Source organism: Leptodactylus fuscus, chromosome 4 (assembly GCF_031893055.1).
Source record: "Leptodactylus fuscus isolate aLepFus1 chromosome 4, aLepFus1.hap2, whole genome shotgun sequence".
In the NCBI taxonomy this organism is placed as follows: Eukaryota; Metazoa; Chordata; class Amphibia; order Anura; family Leptodactylidae; genus Leptodactylus; species Leptodactylus fuscus.
Window position 1 is genome coordinate 184,570,648 of NC_134268.1, and position 23,195 is coordinate 184,593,842.

At 41.2% G+C, this 23,195-nt stretch overlaps 1 protein-coding gene across 1 annotated transcript in view; it reads right to left on the reverse strand.

Annotated features, from left to right (window-relative positions):
* The window catches only part of RAPGEF5 (Rap guanine nucleotide exchange factor 5), a 223,278-nt gene that overhangs the window by 147,600 nt on the left and 52,483 nt on the right, over positions 1-23,195 (reverse strand). The window contains exons 2-4 of the mRNA XM_075271487.1: positions 11,063-11,113; positions 4,745-4,851; positions 3,898-4,019 (exon numbers count right to left, since the gene is read on the reverse strand). Coding sequence (XP_075127588.1) covers positions 3,898-4,019; positions 4,745-4,851; positions 11,063-11,113 — 280 coding nt within the window. The remainder of the gene's footprint in view (positions 1-3,897; positions 4,020-4,744; positions 4,852-11,062; positions 11,114-23,195) is intronic.

Below are 23,195 nucleotides of genomic sequence, written 5' to 3' on the forward strand. Positions count from 1 at the left end.
GGTTTGCACTCAAAATCTCACGATACATGGCCCCATTCATTCTTTCATGTACCCGGATCAGTCGTCCTGGCCCCTTTGCAGAGAAACAGCCCCAAAGCATGATGTTTCCACCCCCATGCTTTACAGTAGGTATGGTGTTTGATGGATGCAACTCAGTATTCTTTTTCCTCCAAACACGAAAAGTTGTGTTTCTACCAAACAGTTCCAGTTTGGTTTCATCAGACCATAGGACATTCTCCCAATACTCTTCTGGATCATCCAAATGCTCTCTAGCAAACTTCAGAAGGGCCCGGACATGTACTGGCTTAAGCAGTGGGACACGTCTGGCACTGCAGGATCTGAGTCCCTGGCGGCGTAGTGTGTTACTGATGGTAGGCTTTGTTACATTGGTCCCAGCTCTCTGCAGTTCATTCACTAGGTCCTCCCGCGTGGTTCTGGGATTTTTGCTCACCGTTCTTGTGATCATTTTGACCCCATGGGGTGAGATTTTGCGTGGAGCCCCAGATCGAGGGAGATTATCAGTGGTCTTGTATGTCTTCCATTTTCTAATTATTGCTCCCACAGTTGAATTCTTCAATCCAAGCTGGTTGCCTATTGCAGATTCAGTCTTCCCAGCCTGGTGCAGGGCTACAATTTTGTTTCTGGTGTCCTTTGACAGCTCTTTGGTCTTCACCATAGTGGAGTTTGGAGTCTGACTGTTTGAGGGTGTGCACAGGTGTCTTTTTATACTGATAACAAGTTTAAACAGGTGCCATTACTACAGGTAATGAGTGGAGGAAAGAGGAGACTCTTAAAGAAGAAGTTACAGGTCTGTGAGAGCCAGAAATCTTGATTGTTTGTAGGTGACCAAATACTTATTTTCCACCATAATTTGCAAATAAATTCTTACAAAATCAGACAATGTGATTTTCTGGATTTGTTTTCTCTTTTTGTCTCTCATAGTTGAGGTCTACCTATGATGTAAATTACAGACGCCTCTCATCTTTTTAAGTGGTGGAACTTGCACTATTGGTGACTGACTAAATACTTTTTTGCCCCACTGTATGTGAAGGGGGTCCAACTGTGATAGACTAAAAGTGTAAGCATGGGTTTTTCTTTCCCCATAAATGGATAGTGCAGGTAACAAGGAACAAACTTTGTAAAAACTTTAGAAAAGTGCCTGTGTATTCACTTATTTGCCTTCCCTTACTGATCAAAGCTATGAAGAGGGGAGGGGGGAGAGCTCCTCAAAGCAAAGAGACATCTGCACTAGAGAGTTTTATTTCACAACAGGAATTCCTATCCAGCCTTCTCCTGACAGAAATTACTCATTTAATTTTGAAGATTACCAAATATTTCTGTTTTTCCCTTCTCCGGTTCTCCCTTCCCCTCTCCATAGACGCCACTGAAACTACTGTGCTTCGTATACAGACCAAAATCACTCAAATAAAATCTAACGACTAAAGTAATCGTTAAAGATACAGGAACTTTTCTTTACTGAAGTAAATTACAAAGTTTGTTCTGATTTTACCTAAACTATTGATTTAAACACAAAGATACTATGTACAATTTACTACAGATTCTTTATGTATATCTATAGATGTATTATTACATATGTATTTCTATATGTATATCTATTCTATATGTAGATTCTATATGAATACATATTGTATATCCTATATCTATAAAATGTCCTATAGATTTGCACATTTTTTACCTTCTAGTACATGTAAGAACAGATCAGGTTCCCATTTGTTTTACACTTGGGAGGGGGATCTATTAATACTCTGCTTGCCCCAGGCCCTTTAATGCCGTTGAAAAGTTGCTCAATTACGCTAATTCTCATGTCTCACCCACCCAGTTTACTGTGTATAGAAGGATTATATAAATTGGTTTAACACCACTAAAAATAAATGTACCAAAGTGCATCTCAATTAAAATGTAATAATACTAAAATTTGTGAAAAGAGAGTTTCATATAAGTGACAGGCCAGGAACAGAATGTGTACCGAAAGATATCTGGTGTCACTCTCTACCACATTAAAGATATGGTGAAACCTCTCCTTAACCCCTTCCTGCCACGGGCATTTTTCGATTTTCGTTTTTGACTCCCCCCTTCCAAACACCATAACTTTTTTATTTCTCCGTTCCCAGAGCCATATTAGGTCTTAATCTTTGCAGGACAAATTGTTCTTCATGATGCCAATATTAATTGTTCTGTATAATGTACTGGGAAGCTGGAAAAAAAAATCAGAATGGGGTGGATTTGAAGAAAAAAATGCATTTCTGCGATATTCTTACAGGCCTCGTTTTCAAGGCGTTTACTGTGCAGCCAAAATGAGATGTCACACGTAGTCTATGTTTTCCATATTGACAAAAGTAGTGATACCTCAGCAATGGAGGCCCCAATTCACAAGTCAGGTGACCCCACTAATTCTACTTATGGACTGGAGTGATAAGCTAGTGACAGACATCCTCATAAAGAGGTGAATCACTGAAGTTGCCCTCCTTGTCGTCTAAGGTGCAATGAATGAACTTTACCAACCAATGAAGGTTATAATTGACAAAGGAAAATAATCATCTGAAAACAGGTGGATGAAAGATCTTTTGTTTCTCACCAGGTATCACTGAACATGCATGACTAGTCCGCACAACTGTAACTTCTAAGATGGACTAAAACATCTGCAAAATGATCCACCAGTCAATTATTTATACAACAGCCACCCTACTTAATACCCTAAGCAATGTATGGCCATCTTTACTTCTCAGTAGGGAACAGTTTTCATAAAAATAACAGCTTTGTAGGTACAAAACTTCATATAAGACGCGAAGGGCACCCCCACCCTCCTGACTCTGATTGACAGGTTTCTCCCTATATGTGAATAGGGAGAAATCTGTCAATCAGCAGAAGGTCGGCAGAGGAGGCCTCCCACTCATAAATATGGAGAAAGCGTGACACAGTACTAGGCTGAAATGCTAAGACCTCTGGCTCTCCAGCTACTTCAACGTCCGCCAAGCCCTGACAGGCTGTGGAAATAGGAATTTTGCAGTAAAAGGTTGGGGAACACATTTTTTTTTTTTTTTAAAGATGTTTCTATATAAAACTTATGAAAATGTAAATGTTGCCCAAGCTTGCCCCATATCCTAATTATATGGCCAGCTATTGAATACTTTGTGAGAAATAATGTTGCACATATGCTAGGTAAAGCCCTCGGCTATGGAGTCAAGGTCCAGGCCAGTTTTGGGTGGAATTAGAAAAAAAATTAACAACTCAGACTCCAAAGCTTCAAAAGAAAATAATAAATGATTAAATATTATATTTTATAATAATTGATACTGTATAATTAGAGGCAGAACTTTGCTTTCATAGAAATTCAATCACAGGCTTTTTTTTTCTTATGTAGAGGATCTTTACTACTCTTGTCTGTCTACAGCTGCCAGCCATTTATGAAGGAGTCCGAGTTGGAGAAGTCCTACCCCGACCGACAGCCTTGAAAAAACCGATGCACCTTTTTTCCTCTGTGTGTCAGTTGACATTAAATAATATGAAGCCTAACACTAGTGGAAACATGTTCAAAGGAGGATTAACTATAAAAATAACACCCTGATAAATGCAGCCGCGGTATAATATAGAGGCACGCACGTGCACAGAGAAGAAGTAAAAGTCAAGTAATGCTACATGCTGACAGCCTAGGACATTCCTTTCCCTTCATGCATCGCTACCTTTCAATCCCGAAACAGAAGTAACACGGTTATCCATAAAATTATTTTCATCTCAATAATTCTTTAGAACAGCTGGAACGTTTTCAGAAAAAAAAAAAGTAAAAAACGTAGAAAAACTGCTCGTCCTGTCTCTCATCTCACCTACGGATTATGTGAGCTACATAAACACCAAGGTTTTTTTTTTGGTTAAACAGACCTGAAAGTAGGATCCCCAGTTTAAGCAAGATTTGCCAGATTCCGGCGGCCGTGTATCGACATTGAACAAACGGGCAATACTGCATGAGCCAATCCACCAGCTCCGATCCCACACTACTTTTTCTGAAAAGCAAAAACAAAAAACATTGAAAGTTAAAAAGTTATTGTGTTAAAAAAAAAAATATTAGAGAAAAATGATATTTGTGTTGTGATAGTCAAAATTCTTTTATTTTATATATTCATTTATATGTAGATTATGGTTAAAAATAAAATATTCTTGCAGTCCTGATATTCATAGCGTTAGGAGAGCTGCACAGCTTCTTAATGGGACAAGGAGCTTACAAAGGAATAATAGAAAAAAAATAAGAAACCCTCTTGCCATGTTAGTCTTGTAAAAATCTTGAAGAAAGCATAGGTGTAAATTTTCTCCACATCCCTTCTTTTGTTGGCTGGCTGGCATAGGGGGGCAGGGATTAAATAAAAGGGTATAACATATAGACAAATCTGAGGTTATGAGAAGAAGGAGGAAGGGAGGACATGACTGATAGAACACACAGAACAAATGTATTTCTACTACAACTGGAGGCAGGGTAAGATCAAAGGATATTAAAAGGACTGTCTTAGATTAAAAAAAAAAAAAAAAGGTTTTCCTTCCTCCCCCTGAGATATTGTCAATGAACAGCACCAAATTCTACCATGTGACTGGGCCCTTATTTCAGGGAACTCTATGAAGGTACAATATGATAAAACAAAAAAGTGTACCTCCAGTTATAAACAATTTTGCATAAGCATATAATTCTGAAATGTGTAACGTGAAATTTATTTTTTTTCAGTAATAGGTAACTTACCGACAAATACACGTAAGATACATGCGATCCCGGATAAGAGCAGGAGACTGAATTCTTACTGCATTCCTCAAAGCTCTCCCAGCACAGGTTACGCTCTCTCCATATGACTGAAAGAGAAATAAGTAGCACCAAGTTAAGGCAAACTCCATTTTTTATTATTTTAATTTTCAACATACTTTTTCACTTAGATACATCTTAAGAAATATCAAATTAATAACGCAGGTTCATATAAAGGACATTGATTGCTTGGCTGATCCCAAGTTGCAGTCTGGTTACCTATGCTATAGGGGCTAGCTTTACTATAGTCTGTCCCCCATAGCACAAGTAACTAAGAGTGAACACAGAAGATGGAGGAGGAAGCAAAGGTGCTTCTTCTTATCAAGTGACCTGGTGTCGGACCAGCCCGGAAACCTCATGTTTGGTGCCTAGAAGTCCAGGAGTAAGCAATGAATCAAAAGCTCCCTGGAACAAGGAGCATAAAATGAATGCCCACCCTTCAATACTGTGGGCCCCACACTTGGAGGAACCAGACCAGACGTAAAACTCCATGTCATGATTTATTCCAAAGAACTTATACACAATGTTTTAGGGAGAGAGGTGACACTTTGTCATGACATACCCATAAATTGAGCCCTGACTTATACAAAGAACATATAGGATGGCTCTAACGGCCAATGAAAAGGAGAACGGAGTAAGATAAGGGGTGGAGAACTTTAGGAATAACTAATGGAAGAGATAAATTAATACTTTATAACATTCTTACGTGACATTTCCTGGAGCCATATTACAATTATGCACATACAACCCAGTGAGCAGGAGTTTGTCATACCTCCTGTCACCCCCAGCATCACTCCAGGATAAACGGTATAAAGGGCACGAGGAGGGGGTGTCAGTGACAGCTTGTGACTTATTCATATACATTCCATATTTCAGAAACAGCAAACGGAATATGTTAGAAAGCTTGAATGCTGACAAACCGGGGAAGAAAGCTGTAAGGTCTGAGAATGCTTAGCACCACTGACAGCTGCTGGCTTTTGAAGATTTTCTCTAATCTCCATTTTGTTCTTAAGCCAACCATAAACGCATAGATATCTTAACCCATAGAACTGATAGCAGACACTTGCCCCGATAACGGAGATGACAGATAGTCTTAATCTTTTAGGAAATGTCTCCATTTGAAAGAAAAAAAATCTTTTCTAATTGTTCATTAATTCTGTTCTGGTTAAAATGAGTTTTTCTTAACAAATCACACATAAGCGTTGTAGCGGGACAGCCAGACCGCGGCCAAGACGCAGCAACGATGTGGTCAGAAACACCAGGTTGGCATTCTCTGCAAGTGAATTGACTGATATAATGAAGGAAAAATGCAGCAAACTATTGGGATAAACAATCATAGTAATGGCCGTTTGTCATCATACAGTTTGCACGCATACCATGGTAACATACGTTATACACGTGCTGATAGATACGCTATATCATCGATCAGAGCAGATTATTTACCTGTGTAAATGGGCCCTTGGATTATGCTGATCAATCACATAACGCTCCATGGACATGGCTACAGACCCATGGCGTGCCCAATTTTACACAGACACATGGGGCACGTTTAAGTTTTAGACTAGACAATTCTAAACTGCATCAGATTTATCAAAGTGCCTGATGGTGTTTGAGGAGTCTGACATATTGTTAGACTGTTGAGTAGAGATGATCGAGTACCATTTGATCGAATACCTCCCCGCCATAGGTATGTGTGTAAGCGACTTCGAATATTCGATGCATCTAACAGGGTTAAATTCTAACCCCTTGGTGTTCGGCCGCTTACACGCATACCTATGGCGGGGAGGTATTCGATCGAATACTACTTGCTCAACTCTACTGTTGAGTCTAACATTACACCCATTACACCAGGCATATAGAAAATGCTGCAACATTTTATGGTGGACACAGTCGTAACTTAGGCCACATTCCTTTACAGCAATGCTACACCCCTTTCCATGTCATACACTATTTTATATAAGTTGTAAAGGAGCTCCTTCACAAGAATAATCTCTGCAAAGGCCCTTCTCTCAGCTCGGCTATGTGCACTGCTCTATGTGTCTATGTGTATTGGTGAAAGCAGGCAGAAAAGATGTGTAAATTAATTAATTCTTGTGACTCAGCGTGGGGAGGAAGGGAGAGAGGGGCTTATATACAGATCCTGCTTGTCTAAGACCACAGGCATTATTTAGTATATACAGTATGTAATGGGGAGCAGGTGATGATATACGCAGTAACTGCACAGAGCCACGGAATAACAATATATAACAGTTTAATAAAGAAAGGAGGGGAAGGGAATGGGAACGGGAGAGAAGGTAAGAAATAAGTATACAGTAGCTAAGCAAAACATATAACTTCAATATGACAGTGCGCACAACAAATAGTGGTAGTTACCCCTCTAGTGTCTTTAGTTAGAACCTGTATACATTGGCTAGGAGAGGCCTCTCTTAAAGTAAGTCAGTAACAAGGTGCACCTTATTAATCTTCCAGGCAGGGGCCTGCTTTATCTTCCAGGCAGGGCCTGCTTTGTCTTCCAGCACACAAAGCTGCTTTAATGCTTGACCGAGCTGTATGGCCCCTCACTCTACTCACACTCCAACATACCTCTGTTTACAAGCTGACACAAGGCAGGAATAGTGAAGTCTCTCAGGGTCCTTGTTCAGCAAAGGAAAGTCCTTAATGGGCAAAGCAGCCTGCAGCAGGTCCTCCTAGCATGACATGTGTCCCCCTTCTCCCTGCAGCTTCCTGTATGCACACGCTTTTCCTCTCTGGAACATACCATCTTTCTCTGAGCTGTAGGGGGGGTTCTTTTGTGAATAGATTTGCCCTGCAATTTAGTCTTTCAGCAGTAGATGGCAGCAGAAGATCAGACAAATGACACAGTTATTCCATAAGCCCCTTACACAGTACACTGCATATATGAGATCTGTCTAGATTCTAATAATAACCGGATGAAGCCTTGTGTACACTGAACTTCTGCCAGAGGTCACACTATGGACCCGCTGCCTTGCTCAGAGTGAACTGCAGATCAAGGGGAAAGTAAAATAGAGCGATTATCCCCAGAAAAAAATATAGTATAAATGAACACTTTTCAAGGGTCAAACATGATAACAGCAATGTCCCCAGAAAGACTCTTCATGCTTTGTAAGCTCCATCAAAAACTCAGGTACTTTTTAAATTGTTTTTTTTAAAAAAAAGGGGGGGGCGGTCTTTAGAAAATGATAGACTGCTTTTAATATAGATCATCAATATCAAATTATTGGGGCACACCCAGCACTCCTACCAATCCACTGACATCAGCAGCCACGAGTGCTAGGACACAATGTGCAGGGATAGAAGCAGATGTCTTTGTATGCCATGCAGTGGCTCTGTATACTGTGTACCTCTCCCTGTTAAAGCAGCCGTCAAGATGCGCTTTGGGGCACCATGCTGTGATCTGTATAGTGTTCTCCTCTATTTCTCCTATGGAGCTTGCTGCATGTATGGGCACATGTTTAGCATGATCGTCTTTGGCGCATAGTCTCATACTCCTATTTTGGTCTCTCATTGTCTGAGCCTTCTAGGATGACTAATACTCAGGCTCCGGCACCTCTTCTTATGTAATCTTTGCATGTTCTCCTCCCTCCTCCTACCTTACTTAGTAATATATATTTTTATGACTTGTGAGTAAAAGGATTAGATTATATTATTACATTATGGTTCTGTGTAATTGTTGGTATATTACATTGTGTAGTGGCTCGTCTGTGCTATTAAAGCTCAGATCCCAATGAAGTGAATAGGAAGCCCCTTTCATTGTATCCCCACTAATATAGAGGTTTTAATATGTGACAGAAAAAGGTGAATATGCAGCTTTTAGTTGTATTCAGAGATTGACAACATGTAAAATAAATGTGTCCAATTACTGAAACAAGCTGCAGATGTATCTGCACCTCTACCGGTGTGTCTGAATACGGCTTATTTCCCATTATATATTACTAAGGCTTGAAGCTCCTTTCTCAGGGGATCGGCCCAATACACCTATCGGTTTTGGGGACAAGTGCTAAAATTTAGCTCATGTTTTTGGCCATATTATCTACAACGGTACAGTCCAAGGACCATTAATATGAACATAGATATGCCTTTGTAGCCATAAACTGATAAAGTGATGGAGAGAGAATCCTCTTTTTATGGATATGCAAATCAGCCTGCAAGTGCACTATGGGAGGGGCATGATTTGCCAGATTGGCTGATAATGGCCATGATGCAGACAGAAGATAAAAATATCAATAATCGCTACAGAGGTGAAGCGCCAGAAGAGAGCTGGTGCACTTGCAGCTGCCTGTAGTCAAATCTGACAATTGGTGCCAACCTCTGGTGCACTTGTAGGCTGATTTGCATATCTATAAAACATGATAATCTCTGCATTGCTTCTTTAGTATCTGACCACAAAGATATATTTCTATTCATATTAAAGTCCCCCATAGAGTGCTTATTACTAACTTGGGAATCCCTTTAATATAATACCCCTTTAAGTCATTTTTGTGCACCTCAGGATGTCCTGCACCAGAATATGAAATTTGGATATCTAGACTAAAGTGATAATTTTGCTTGTCATAAATGGTAATAACCTTGATGGGTCCACTCACACTCCTCTCATGCTTCACCAACTTTTTTTTGCCAAACTATAATAGTAAATTACCTTTTTTTTCTTATACCAGATGATAATGTACGTAGTTTGCTTTATTTCCCCCACTGAGCCGGTAGTACATATGTTTTAGTCTGACTTGCTAACCTCTATGTGTGATGATCCACACTTTGTTCTGTGACATGTAGATATGTGTGAACACTAGTATTATTCTCTAGTGATTCATGCTGTCATGTGTTGTTACCACTGATCTGTACATGTTTCTGTATAATACCAGGGCAGCACATTATGAAAAAGCTTCAGATTTTGTTGCAGAAGTATCCGTATTTCCTCTGTATTTCCCATATCATTTGAAGCCACTTTTGCCTTTAGTTAATAAAAAAAACCAAAAACAAAACATTTGTACAAAAACACAGTTTTTCCTTAACGAGTGTCCTCAGCCTGCACAATGTATGTCATTGTGTAGTGTGAATGCTAGTGGTAGATTTGTAACCAAAGCCAAGCATAGTAAATGCTGTAGGCTATGTCATATATACTGCAGAGGGCATATGCAACCTTTCTTGTGCAAAGTCATTATTATTTTTATTTTTTTTAAATCAACTTTTCTTGCTACTTAGGAAATTCCGACGCAAAATACAGGGCCTAATATGGAGCAGTCCTGTGCCGTCTTCCTTATCTTGTCCCTTTTTACGCTTCTGCCTATGTATATGCACACCATTTTATCGTCTACTTAAATATCAATTTATAAGTTTTCTCAGAAAATGACGTTACAAGCTGTTCTGTTCGCAAGGTCTTGTCTTGCTAAGCTTGCTGGGCACAACACAGAGATCATTATTGGTGTCTTTGTCTTATAATCTCCTTATCTTCTCTTAAAGCTTCTTGTTAGTCCTGCTCATGTGTGAAAATCCCATCACTACAGCTCTTTGATGGCGAGGCCTTGTAACTGGAGATGAAATATGATATAAACCATTGTCATATCTTAAAGAAGCTTTCTGGTGCTGATGGACGACTTTTGTGACATGTTAATGAGACCTATGTAGAGTCACAACTGGGGGGATTCAGTTGCTGGGACGGACAGGATCACATCCACGTCTATGGAAGCCCCTGGGCAAACAATGTGGTGTAATATCCTAGTAACATCACTTTAGGAGGTATTTTGGACCTAACAGGCTTCCTTTAATGACCGCACAGCCGATGATTTAGACTGGTGTACTACATACCAGTGATAAGATATTGACCTTAATGTTGTCTCCCAGTCAATGTCTTATATTCACCCAGGGACAATGGCAATGAGCATATTACAAAAGCAGAACTGTCTGCGGCAACCTGTGCAATCTTTCTTCTTTTACCGACAGGGAACAGAGTCTTTCAGTTCCCTCTCAGAGAACAGGGTCCCACCAACAACCCAATCCAGACGATGGTACGTTGTACAGGAGTACAAGGAACATAAATAAATGGACTAATGTTGCAGGGACCACTCCATTACTCTGAGTGGGAAGGATATTAATTGGCTTCCGATGACATTGAGCTTTTGCATATGTCCAACTAAAGGAGATTGATCGGCAATCCCCAGAGGGGACAAGTGAGTGACATAAGTCAATACAATCTACATACACAGCTATCAAATACGTGGCCAATGAAAAGAGCAGAATATTTACCTTGTTGGTGGAGTTGTCTATACACAGGTTTGAAATTCTTTCCGATAAAATCTGAAAATAGAAGTGAAAAATAATTTTAGCAGGTTTAGCAGTGGCATGAAGACAAGCACATCGCACCTTCTACCAGACATGAAAATGAATGGTGGTTAAATAAAAGAATACATCATAATTAGAAGCAATGTCAGAAGACTAACCGACTCATTAACACATTCCGCCATCATAATTAGGGAATGACAATTCTGTATAACCAGATTATAGGAGCTTCTGTGTGGTAGGTTTAATGGAATGGAAGCAAACAATTAAACATATTAAACTGATATAGGAATAAAACTCCAGCAAAAACATGAAAACTTGACTGTGCTCTTAAAGCAAACCTATCAGGTGATTTACGCTAAGAACTGGATGTTTCATATATATAATATAACATATATATATATATATATATATATATATATATACACACAGGACACGGAGAGTCCTGTTTATCCCCTTCATACACAGCAATTGACAGCTCTCACTCTATCAGTTTATGAGCACAGAAAGCTGTCAATCATTGTATGTGGGCAGGGTGAGCAGGACTCTCACTGTCTCTCATAGGAGTCCTGTGTGTATTTACTTCTCTGTTTACCCAAAGATCCTGCTCCAAATCACATTACCCTATACATCACATAGCTTAGCTTCTCTTCCTCTATCATATCCCTCCTCTACTAAATTGCTGTGAACCATAGTATGTCCCATCATGCTAAAGTCATTTTTCTGTCACCAGATCACCCAGGAGGTTTAGCCTTCTCTAGATCTACTGTATTAGTTTATTAATAAATAAGTTGTCCCATCAAAACCAGTCTCCATAAGCTTTAATAGGGCATGTGCATATCATAGAAAGCTGCCCCCATTATGATGAAATCAAATTGTCCTTGTAATAAATGGATGGGGTTGTTGCTGAAGTTATAATCTATTTGTCGAAAATTGTTACTTTATGTATAGAGGTAGAGGAATTACCAAGCTTGGGTCTCTCATTTGTTTGTGGGTGTAGAAAACTTTTATTTGCTACCAATATGAAGCCAAGATCTTATAAAATGACTGGGTAGTAATGGAAGCACAGTGCAGAATAAACATGGCTGGGTTGTTATGGAAACTTGGTCTAAAACTGTGTGTATGTCAGTGAGGCTAAGGGCTCGTTCACATCTGCGTCCGTACTCCGTTCTGCAAATTTCCGTTTCCTGCACAAAACGGGCAGGAGACGGAAACCTGCTGGAATGTTTCAAGCCCATGAATGGGCTTGAAAAGTCTCCGGCTGTGTGAGCGTTTTAAGCGCTCCACGGCGAAACCGTTTTTTTTTTTTAAACTGGACACAGAGTCGGACATGCAGTACTCTGTGTCCAGTTTCAAAAAACGGTTTTGCCGTGGAGCGCATAAAACGCTTTCCGGCGCTCACGGCCAGACTCGGCATGACAGGTTGACAGGTTTCTGTATTCTGCATGCAGAAGACGGAAACCTGAAAACAGAGTCCGGGCGCTGGTGTGAATCCAGCGTAAGAATGAATCACCTGTAAGTTTTTATTGATCAATGTGGGTCGTCTGATGTTATATCGAGAAAGGCCCTTGATGTGGAAGCCATATTTTTTTTTTTTTTTAACAATATGTTGCTGGGTTGTTATGGAAACTTGATCTAAAATTATGCATATGTCAGTGAGGCTAACAATGAAGGAAATGCATACTTCTATTGGCTAATACAGGTCATCTGATGTGATATGGAGGAAGGCCCTTGATGTGGAAAAGAGTAGTGCTAGATTTGTTTTTCAGAATTTGTGAAGTACAGCAGGTGCTAGAGAACTGAAGGTCCATCTAAAGCTTCCTAAAGCGTCTGATTATCCAATGGGCCTATCGGTGCAGTCTGTTGGCCAAACATAAAGAACAGGCAACATAAATGAATTTATAGGTAGGTAGATAAGATAGAGCTATTAGTATCTGGTAAATTATCCTCGGTTGTGTCATATATGACTTAAACAAAACTTATTTAATTCCAATGGGTTAAGCTAGAAAGACCAAATACAGCATCCTAATTTATAACATAAAAGTTTATGCATTGTTGTGTGACATTAGTGAGCTTCTGATGAACAACACTACAATCCATTCTCCTACACACTGATGGTTGGATCGCACACTGTGTGACAACTATAAGGGTTGGTTCACATCTGCGTTTGGTAATCCATTCGGGGAGTCTGCATGAGGACCCCCCAAATGGACTACCAAACACATTTGCAAGCGCTGTGCAGTAAAAGCACACAGACCCCATAGACTATAATTGGATCCGTGTGCTTGTCGCGCGATTTCCATACTGAACATGTGGAGTGGAAAGTAGATTGTGAAGTACTTTCCTCTCCACATGTTCCCTGTGGAGATCTCGCAGCAAGTACATGGACCCCATCAAAGTCTATGGGGTCCGTATGCTTTTACTGCACACTGCTTGCAAATGCATTTGATATTCTGTTTGGGAGGGTCCCCGTGCGGACTCCCCGAACGTATTACCAAATGCAGATGTGAACCAACCCTGACAGTCACTGCTGTGCTACACCTACAGTCCTTAGATCTCACTGCACTGTCCACAAAACTTTCATGATATCACCATGAGACCGTCAAAAGGCAACTATATAAATGACATTAAAGAGCAGCACAAAACATGTCCCATGCCAGTCATGCAGCAATATCTTCTGAAGCTGTGGCACACAATTGTCGCGGCACTTGCAGCTGAACGTACGGTACAAAAACAAAACCTACAGAAAAGTCTGACTAGGTTAAATATACTACATGAAGCAACAAAACCAACACACAGTGCAAGCTGGCAGAATCCTACCGCAGTGTGCAAATACAGCAAAAATATTCAACTGACATAATCAAAGCATAAAAATAACACAAAAAATGTAATCAGAATTTAGGTAAAATAATCTATTGCAAGCTCTAGGTAGCTATTTAGCTTTGCATTTCTATAAAAGGGTTTTACACAATGTACTTTAGATTTTCCAGACTTGAAGCCCGTCCTACCAGGTGATATTACAGAGGCTGACAGCCGTGAAGTGTGCCCAGATTTACTTGGCTTGAAAATTGCAGCTAATTAAAAAGGACAGTAATTGGCATAATGCAGGTGTGGTTAAAAGAAAAGGCGACCCCACCTATTCCATGTGAATGCCCAGCGACACTCCGGAACATTAAATATACATGGCACTAATCCTGTCAGCAGATCGCCATCAATCGGATAGACCTGTATATGAAGCAAAAAGGAAACAAAATATACCCATACTTGATCCCAGGCCGTTACTCATTTTTTATCTGGTTTTTTTATTTATTTATATTTTCTCCTGTTTTGTTGTGTAAAAATTTTTGGCAAAAGCCATATTTCTGCTCAGGCCCGGTTCACATCAGCGTTCGGGTTTCCGTTCAGGGAGTTCGTTCGGGGAACGGAAACCTATACGCATTAAAAATCCCATAGACTACAATGACATCCGTTTGGTTCCGTGTGGCAAGCAGCACTTTTCTCTCCACATGTATTATGTGGAAACCCAAGTGGAAACCATATGGATCCCATTATAGTCTATAGCAGGGGTCCTCAAACTGCGGCCCATGGGCCACATGCGGCCCACCAAGCACTTCTGTCTGGCCCCGCCGACAACGCCGGCAGGCGTGCATTTATAATGAAGCTCCTGGGGAGCTCGGGCCAGGCCATGGAGCGCACTTCACTTTACCTATTGGAGGGCACCGCTCCCGATGTCTGTGCAACCTGCTCTGCCTCCGGCCCACTCTTTAAAAAGTTTGAGGACCCCTGGTCTATAGGGTCCATTTGGTTTCTTACGTAACCACTTTTTAATGCATATAGTTTTCCCCAAGCAGACTCCCCAAACAGAATACCGAACGCAGATGTGAACTGGGCCTAAGATTGTCAAGGCTGTCTTCACATGGCGCGGTTCTTGCCACAATTCAAAGAGAACGCAATTATTTGCTAAATCACACATCAAGGGAATTGACAGAACCCCTTTTAATATTCCAATTAAAGGGACTATGCCATGAAAAATATGTATCTTTATAGGATAGAGGACAAATTGCTCCGATCCTGAGAACGGGGCTGTTCTACCTCCATTGTAAATACAGCCATGGTGAACACATGTATTGATCTACTCAGCAAGGAATTGCAAGATTATAGCCAAGCTGTCTCAAGTGCTGCCATTGAAGTAAAAGAAGCGGGGGTAAACCGAAATCCACTTGTCCTCAGGATGTTTCACAACTTGCTTGACCTGAACGACATCACTCATTGCAACCAGTGATTGACCCATCGAGATAACGTCTAGGATGGGACACCAGGAACGCAAAGGCTTGGAAGGATAAGTACATAGTTTTCTGTTATTTAAACCTATATTCATTTTTTTTATAAATTTGGTGTTGGTATGGAAACCCTTATTTAAGCAAAGTCACTTAAAAAAGAAGGTTATACTCTGTCAGACACCTCCATGCGTTTGCAGCCCCAGTCAAACATACAAGAATAGGACCTGTCCTGAGTCTTGGTCTAGGCCCCATACAGTTGACTGTAAAAATACACGGTCGTGTTTATGGGGGTATAGAAATGAATGGGCCAGGGTGCTAGCCATGAAAAGCATAGTTAAAACACTGACTATACATGGCTATAAAGAACCGATCGCCTGTCACAGGACGGTTTACCACAGGAAGATATTCACTGTATATTCCAATAATTGCAGTCCAGTACATAATGCTATAAGCAGATACAGGACATAGAATTCTATGGACATCAAATGGACATCGGCTGCATTTTAGTCCGAAATTATTAGATGCCAAACAATTCATTTCTCAGTAGGAAATCTATCACATTTGGTAAAATGAGAATATTAGCACATGGGTACGTGAATCTCAGGCTGTCTTATTAGCATCCAGTCATGCAAAGTCTTACAAGATTCACGCTTCTGTGAACTTTGCCTCCCAGCACCTTCTGCTCTTCTGTGGAAACTTTGGGAAACAGAGTTGAAATCTGTGCCCTTGTCTCAACATGTTGTCTGAGCAAAAGCTGCTTCCATAAATCTGTTATCATATGAAACAGCATTAGCATTACAGTTCTAGTATACTAGACATACAATCTGGCTTCTGTCCTAAGTGAACACCTACCTAATTGGGGTTATAGTCACAATCTTATGTTATACAACAACATACATGTAAGCGATACATATTATTGTATCGTGATACAACCTATGTATGTAAGCATAAAAAATCTGTAGCATAGGAAAATATAAGTAAGAGCTTTGTAGAAGCCCTATTACAGCCCTTTGCGTCTAGTGTCAGGTAGGAGGGCCTTGGCTGGAACAGAAAGACAAGGACCACCCACCTGACAATATAGAGCAGGGGTCGTGAGCCAGATGTGGTTCCTTTGATGGCTGCATCTGGCTCGCAGACAGGAGCACAACTACCGGGCCGCGGCCACAAGCACTATTATACTCGGGGGGGGGGGGAGGGGGGGAGTCTTTGCAGACCCGCCTGAAGAAAGGGCAGCTCGCCTCTTTTTTCCGTGAGCGGGAACAAACCGCTAGCGGAAAAAAGAACGCTAGTGGTCTACATAGCCCTCTATTGTGAGGGGGCGAATTTTGAGGCGGATTCCGCGTCAAAATCCACCCCCTCTTGCCCCATGTGAACTAGCGCTAAAGAGCCTTACGGTATCAGCCAAAACTAACATCACTGATTTCTCAGGAACGGTGGGGAATAGAGAAAAAATTCCAATTGCCCCATAATACGTAGATAGGTGCCTATAACGGGATGTGGCGTTTGGAGGAGCGGATCATAGGCCTGCTCTAAAGGATAATACATAGCAGTCAATAAACCTAAAATCTGTCATGCCAGGCAGAAATAACCAGGATACTCCAGAGCAGTCTGAGATTTTTCCAAACCCAGTTATCAATAGTCTTTGTTGCAGGGCGCAGATATAATGACAGTATCCAGATAAGATATCTTTACCAAGATGAATCCGAAAAACAAAATGTCTATCATCCAATTATTATTCAGCCATTTGAGGCCTTGACAACTACACAGCCTCTATTGATACTTGCCTTAAGCCTATGTTTCCATAGAAACTGTATGCGCTCTTAAACATTAATAATGCGGTGCCACATGTACGGCTCCCGTCCGTCCTGGAATACTTAGCATTCAGATGTTCTAGGCAGTAATGGAACATGCACGCTATACAGGCTTTTATTTAGCGCTCACTTTCTCTCCCTTGGGTTCCTATTGTATTGTTCCCTTGCAGAGAGGTGACTGCACTGAAATATAATGCACTTGCTTTACCTAGACACAGGCTTGCCTATAATTTGTCCAGCAGGCTCTTGTTTTATTAAAAACCATAAATTAGGTAAATGCTCGCCAGGGTGTTTTTTTTCTCACAGCACTTAGCAAATGAGGACATTTTTTAATGTGCTGTACCCGAGTGTAGGAAATGTATTTTATCTTGTCATATGATGATCAGGAAGGAAGGGAAGCATGCAACGTATTAAATGAAGACCCAGGACTCCAGTGGTGCTTGCTAAAATGTGATCACATAGAAGATAATACACAACACGCGATGAGGGGGTCACATGTGGTACGCCGCTGCACCACGCATGACTCATTATAGCTGCCTGACTTGTATGGGGGAAGGGGGATTCGGATATGACTTTGTAATTTGGAAAATATTCACGGAGCTCTTTACTTTATATGTTAATGCATTGTCATTGTGAGGGTTCAACATGTCACAGAAAAAACCTGTAAACTGCAGTATGTGGCATAAAGGAAACAATTAAAAAGCAAAAAATATAAATATGAAATAATAATAATTAGAGATGAGCGAACACTAAAATGTTCGAGGTTCGAAATTCGATTCGAACAGCCGCTCACTGTTTGAGTGTTCGAATGGGTTTCGAACCCCATTATAGTCTATGGGGAACATAAACTCGTTAAGGGGGAAACCCAAATTCGTGTCTGGAGGGTCACCAAGTCCACTATGACACCCCAGGAAATGATACCAACACCCTGGAATGACACTGGGACAGCAGGGGAAGCATGTCTGGGGGCATAAAAGTCACTTTATTTCATGGAAATCCCTGTCAGTTTGCGATTTTCGCAAGCTAACTTTTCCCCATAGAAATGCATTGGCCAGTGCTGATTGGCCAGAGTACGGAACTCGACCAATCAGCGTTGGCTCTGCTGGAGGAGGCGGAGTCTAAGATAGCTCCACACCAGTCTCCATTCAGGTCCGACCTTAGACTCCGCCTCCTCCGGCAGAGCCAGCGCTGATTGGCCGAAGGCTGGCCAATGCATTCCTATGCGAATGCAGACTTAGCAGTGCTGAGTCAGTTTTGCTCAACTACACATCTGATGCACACTCGGCACTGCTACATCAGATGTAGCAATCTGATGTAGCAGAGCCGAGGGTGCACTAGAACCCCTGTGCAAACTCAGTTCACGCTAATAGAATGCATTGGCCAGCGCTGATTGGCCAATGCATTCTATTAGCCCGATGAAGTAGAGCTGAATGTGTGTGCTAAGCACACACATTCAGCACTGCTTCATCAAGCCAATACAATGCATTAGCCAGTGCTGATTGGCCAGAGTACGGAATTCGGCCAATCAGCGCTGGCCAATGCATTCTATTAGCCCGATGAAGTAGAGCTGAATGTGTGTGCTAAGCACACACATTCAGCACTGCTTCATCACGCCAATACAATGCATTAGCCAGTGCTGATTGGCCAGAGTACGGAATTCGGCCAATCAGCGCTGGCTCTGCTGGAGGAGGCGGAGTCTAAGGTCGGACCTGAATGGAGACTGGTGTGGAGCGATCTTAGACTCCGCCTCCTCCAGCAGAGCCAGCGCTGATTGGCCGAATTCCGTACTCTGGCCAATCAGCACTGGCTAATGCATTGTATTGGCGTGATGAAGCAGTGCTGAATGTGTGTGCTTAGCACACACATTCAGCTCTACTTCATCGGGCTAATAGAATGCATTGGCCAATCAGCGCTGGCCAATGCATTCTATTAGCGTGAACTGAGTTTGCACAGGGGTTCTAGTGCACCCTCGGCTCTGCTACATCAGATTGCTACATCTGATGTAGCAGTGCCGAGTGTGCATCAGATGTGTAGTTGAGCAAAACTGACTCAGCACTGCTAAGTCTCTGCATTCGCATAGGAATGCATTGGCCAGCCTTCGGCCAATCAGCGCTGGCTCTGCCGGAGGAGGCGGAGTCTAAGGTCGGACCTGAATGGAGACTGGTGTGGAGCGATCTTAGACTCCGCCTCCTCCAGCAGAGCCAGCGCTGATTGGTCGAGTTCCGTACTCTGGCCAATCAGCGCTGGCCAATGCATTCTATTAGCCCGATGAAGTAGAGCTGAATGTGTGTGCTTAGCACACACATTCAGCTCTACTTCATCAGGCTAATAGAATACATTGGCCAATCAGCGCTGGCCAATGCATTCTATTAGCTTGATGAAGCAGAGTGTGCACAAGGGTTCAAGCGCACCCTCGGCTCTGATGTAGCAGAGCTGAGGGTGCACAAGGGTTCAAGTGCACCCTCGGCTCTCCTACATCAGAGCCGAGGGTGCGCTTGAACCCTTGTGCACACTCTGCTTCATCAAGCTAATAGAATGCATTGGCCAGCACTGATTGGCCAGAGTACGGAATTCGGCCAATCAGCGCTGGCCAATGCATCCCTATGGGAAAAAGTTTATCTCACAAAAATCACAATTACACACCCGATAGAGCCCCAAAAAGTTATTTTTAATAACATTCCCCCCTAAATAAAGGTTATCCCTAGCTATCCCTGCCTGTACAGCTATCCCTGTCTCATAGTCACAAAGTTCACATTCTCATATGACCCGGATTTGAAATCCACTATTCGTCTAAAATGGAGGTCACCTGATTTCGGCAGCCAATGACTTTTTCCAATTTTTTTCAATGCCCCCAGTGTCGTAGTTCCTGTCCCACCTCCCCTGCGCTGTTATTGGTGCAAAAAAGGCGCCAGGGAAGGTGGGAGGGGAATCGAATTTTGGCGCACTTTACCACGTGGTGTTCGATTCGATTCGAACATGGCGAACACCCTGATATCCGATCGAACATGTGTTCGATAGAACACTGTTCGCTCATCTCTAATAATAATATAAATATATAATAATAATATAAATAAATATATAATAATAATTATAATAATAATAATAATAATAATAATATAAATAAATATATAATAATAATATAATTACTATAACTTTTTTTTTGCTTCCAATGTCTGTGTATTTTTTCCTTTACTCCACATACAGAATATACGCCACATATAGTTTACAGAATATAATATATATTTTAATTTTATTTTTTATTTTACACATACATGCCGACCACTATATACAGCAGCACTGCCAGATTTTCGGCGATGGATCATCAGGCATATCAGAGAGTATAGGGGATTTGGGGCTAGTTGTTTTTTTTTGTCTAATTTTTTTTTTTTTTAATCTGATAATTCCTTGATGATACGACTGTAATGAAATAGACATAAAATACGCATCTGAATATGGACACTTCCTAATTACATGAGTATTATATATGTTATAGTCTTACCCAACTTGCATTATATTCAACCATATAAATAAACCAATTGATCAATTAAGTCCACAGATCTGTATTTTCAGGCTTAAAGGAGTTTTCCATGACTTTTAAATAATGACCTATCAGAACAGCTTCTTAGACCATATGACGTCATGTTCTTCGCTCACATGACCTGATAGCAACTCAAGTGAATGGTCTAAACTGTGATACCAAGCATAACCAAATATATAGTATGCGTTCGGTAAGTACCGAAGATGCTGCAGTTCTCACCCGAGCAGGTTGGGCTGTATAGACAGATATATAATTTTATTGGAATGAAAGAGTAGAATTTGCTTACAATGGGCTTAGTAGTCCAGTGTCTTGTCCTATTAGTGATCAATAGATAGCATTGTATGTATGATTATACAAGGAAAGCTAAAAATCACCAGTTAAGACTCAATAGATTCCTAAGCCAATAAATGACACGTTCTAATGAATCCCTTCCATCTGCTCTGCTCCTCCTGCTCTAGAACATGCCGCTGTCAGATGGGACTACATCTACAATGTGACAGATTCCCATTCTTTAACTCATAGGAGCAGAATACCGATGTAATAGGGCCTTCAATTATGTATTTTGTGCATTCAGCAATGTGGACTGTATATACTGTAAATGTGAGCACTGACTAACAATGGCTCTGTATTCCATGCCTATTAAACACAAGATTTGGCCGAATGAACATTTGGCTGAACTGACCAAGCATGTGTATGAGGGGGATGGGAGAAATTCCTACAAACTGACTGAGAGGTCATCCAACAAAAATACATATGGGACTATGGGCACCATTACACTGGTGTGCTCAAAATTAGACACCCTGTGTAGCCACCCACCCATTTTTTTCTTCCAAGATGGCGCCGCATGAGTGGCAGCCTCGATACAGAGCTCCAAGCTGAGAGCAACCTTTATCTTTCCTTTTCACTCTTTTTGTCTGTATCTTCAAGGATCCTCTACTCAAGCAATCTAGCACTATGAATTAGAAACTATAAATCGAATGGAAGACCCTGTGGAGTATTTTTTTTCCTTTTGTTTCTATTGTTAAAGCACAGACAAGACTCAAGACCTGGAGTTTCCTGTGTGCACATGTGCCTGTTACCATCCCCCCACGAGCTAAGGACAGCATGGACACCATGAGGCATAGAAAGTTGGAGGAGAAGTGTGGACTTTTTCTTTCAAGGAGATGATTTTTGGCATCTATTGCTGATGTGTGAAGATGCCTACAGCTGACTGGTATTTCTTTCTTTTACTGTGGACACGTGGGACTCTGTTACAGCCTGGGAACCTGCCATCACCCACCTACCCCATGAGTTTTTGGAAGCTTGGCAAGAGAGCAGCACCCTGTCTACCTGAATGGCTTCAGACTTCTTTGGGCAGTAGAACACAGTGGTAAGAAGAAAGGAGGAAGAGGGCTTGTGATGAAGGACATTTGTGGCATTTTTTGTGGTTAAGGAACAATAGCGCTGATGCAAGATACCGAACTATCAGCTGTGAGCAGGAGATCTCACTACCTACCAAAGAACTACCACATGTTATCATGATAGCTGCATATGTCCCCCACCTCTGCAAAAAAACATTTCTGCCTTTTATATCTACATGCTGTGACCCCTCCTCGTGTCCTCCAACCACAGTCGGGCTGTATTATATCAACATCATTTCGCACAGAAAACTAAATGATCCTGCAGTGTGTCTTTGTATTTTTTCATTTTAGTTGCTATGATTCCTAGGATTTCTCTATCTGCCAAGAGCTTGTATGTGTTTTTTCTCTTGTTATATACTACTGTACCATTTATGAAACTGTATCACTGAAATTTCCCCATTGTGAGACTATTAAAGGATTATCTTATCTTATCTTATCTTATAATAGGAAACTCCACATAATCACCCTCCATTCTTGTAAATGGAAGAGCACATACACATGGCACAGCAGTGGGAATAGAGTCTGTAAGAACCTGTACCTCAGACATGTACCAGAGATGCAAGGCTTCAAGGCAAGAATAGCTGCATAATAAAGAATCCAATAAAACATTTTTGTATTCCATATGAATCAGAGAGGGGGAAAAAATTAGCTTGTCTTGACATGGAAGCTGAACGAAGCATATATAATACAAGCCACTGGTATATAACACTCATAATAAAAGGAATTAACTGAAAAGAAGGAATCAGTGTGAATTCTGTCCAACTAATGTTTAAAGGGGTATCCCCATCTCCGAGATCCTATCTATACTGGTAGATTACGTAAATTGAAGACTTTACTTACATATAGTGCTTTAGAAATGCTACTTTGTTTTCCTGCTATGTGAACTTATTCTTCTCACAGTGTTTCCATAACGCTGGACCTGTGTGATAGGACAAGTGACATCACTCACTGCTCTCACTGTTATCTACAGCTCTGCCTCAAGACAATCAGTCCAGCTAATTGCAGTTTGTCTGTTATCTCTTTTTGTGAATACACAGATAACACTCAGTCAATTCTCTACAAGCATGTGCA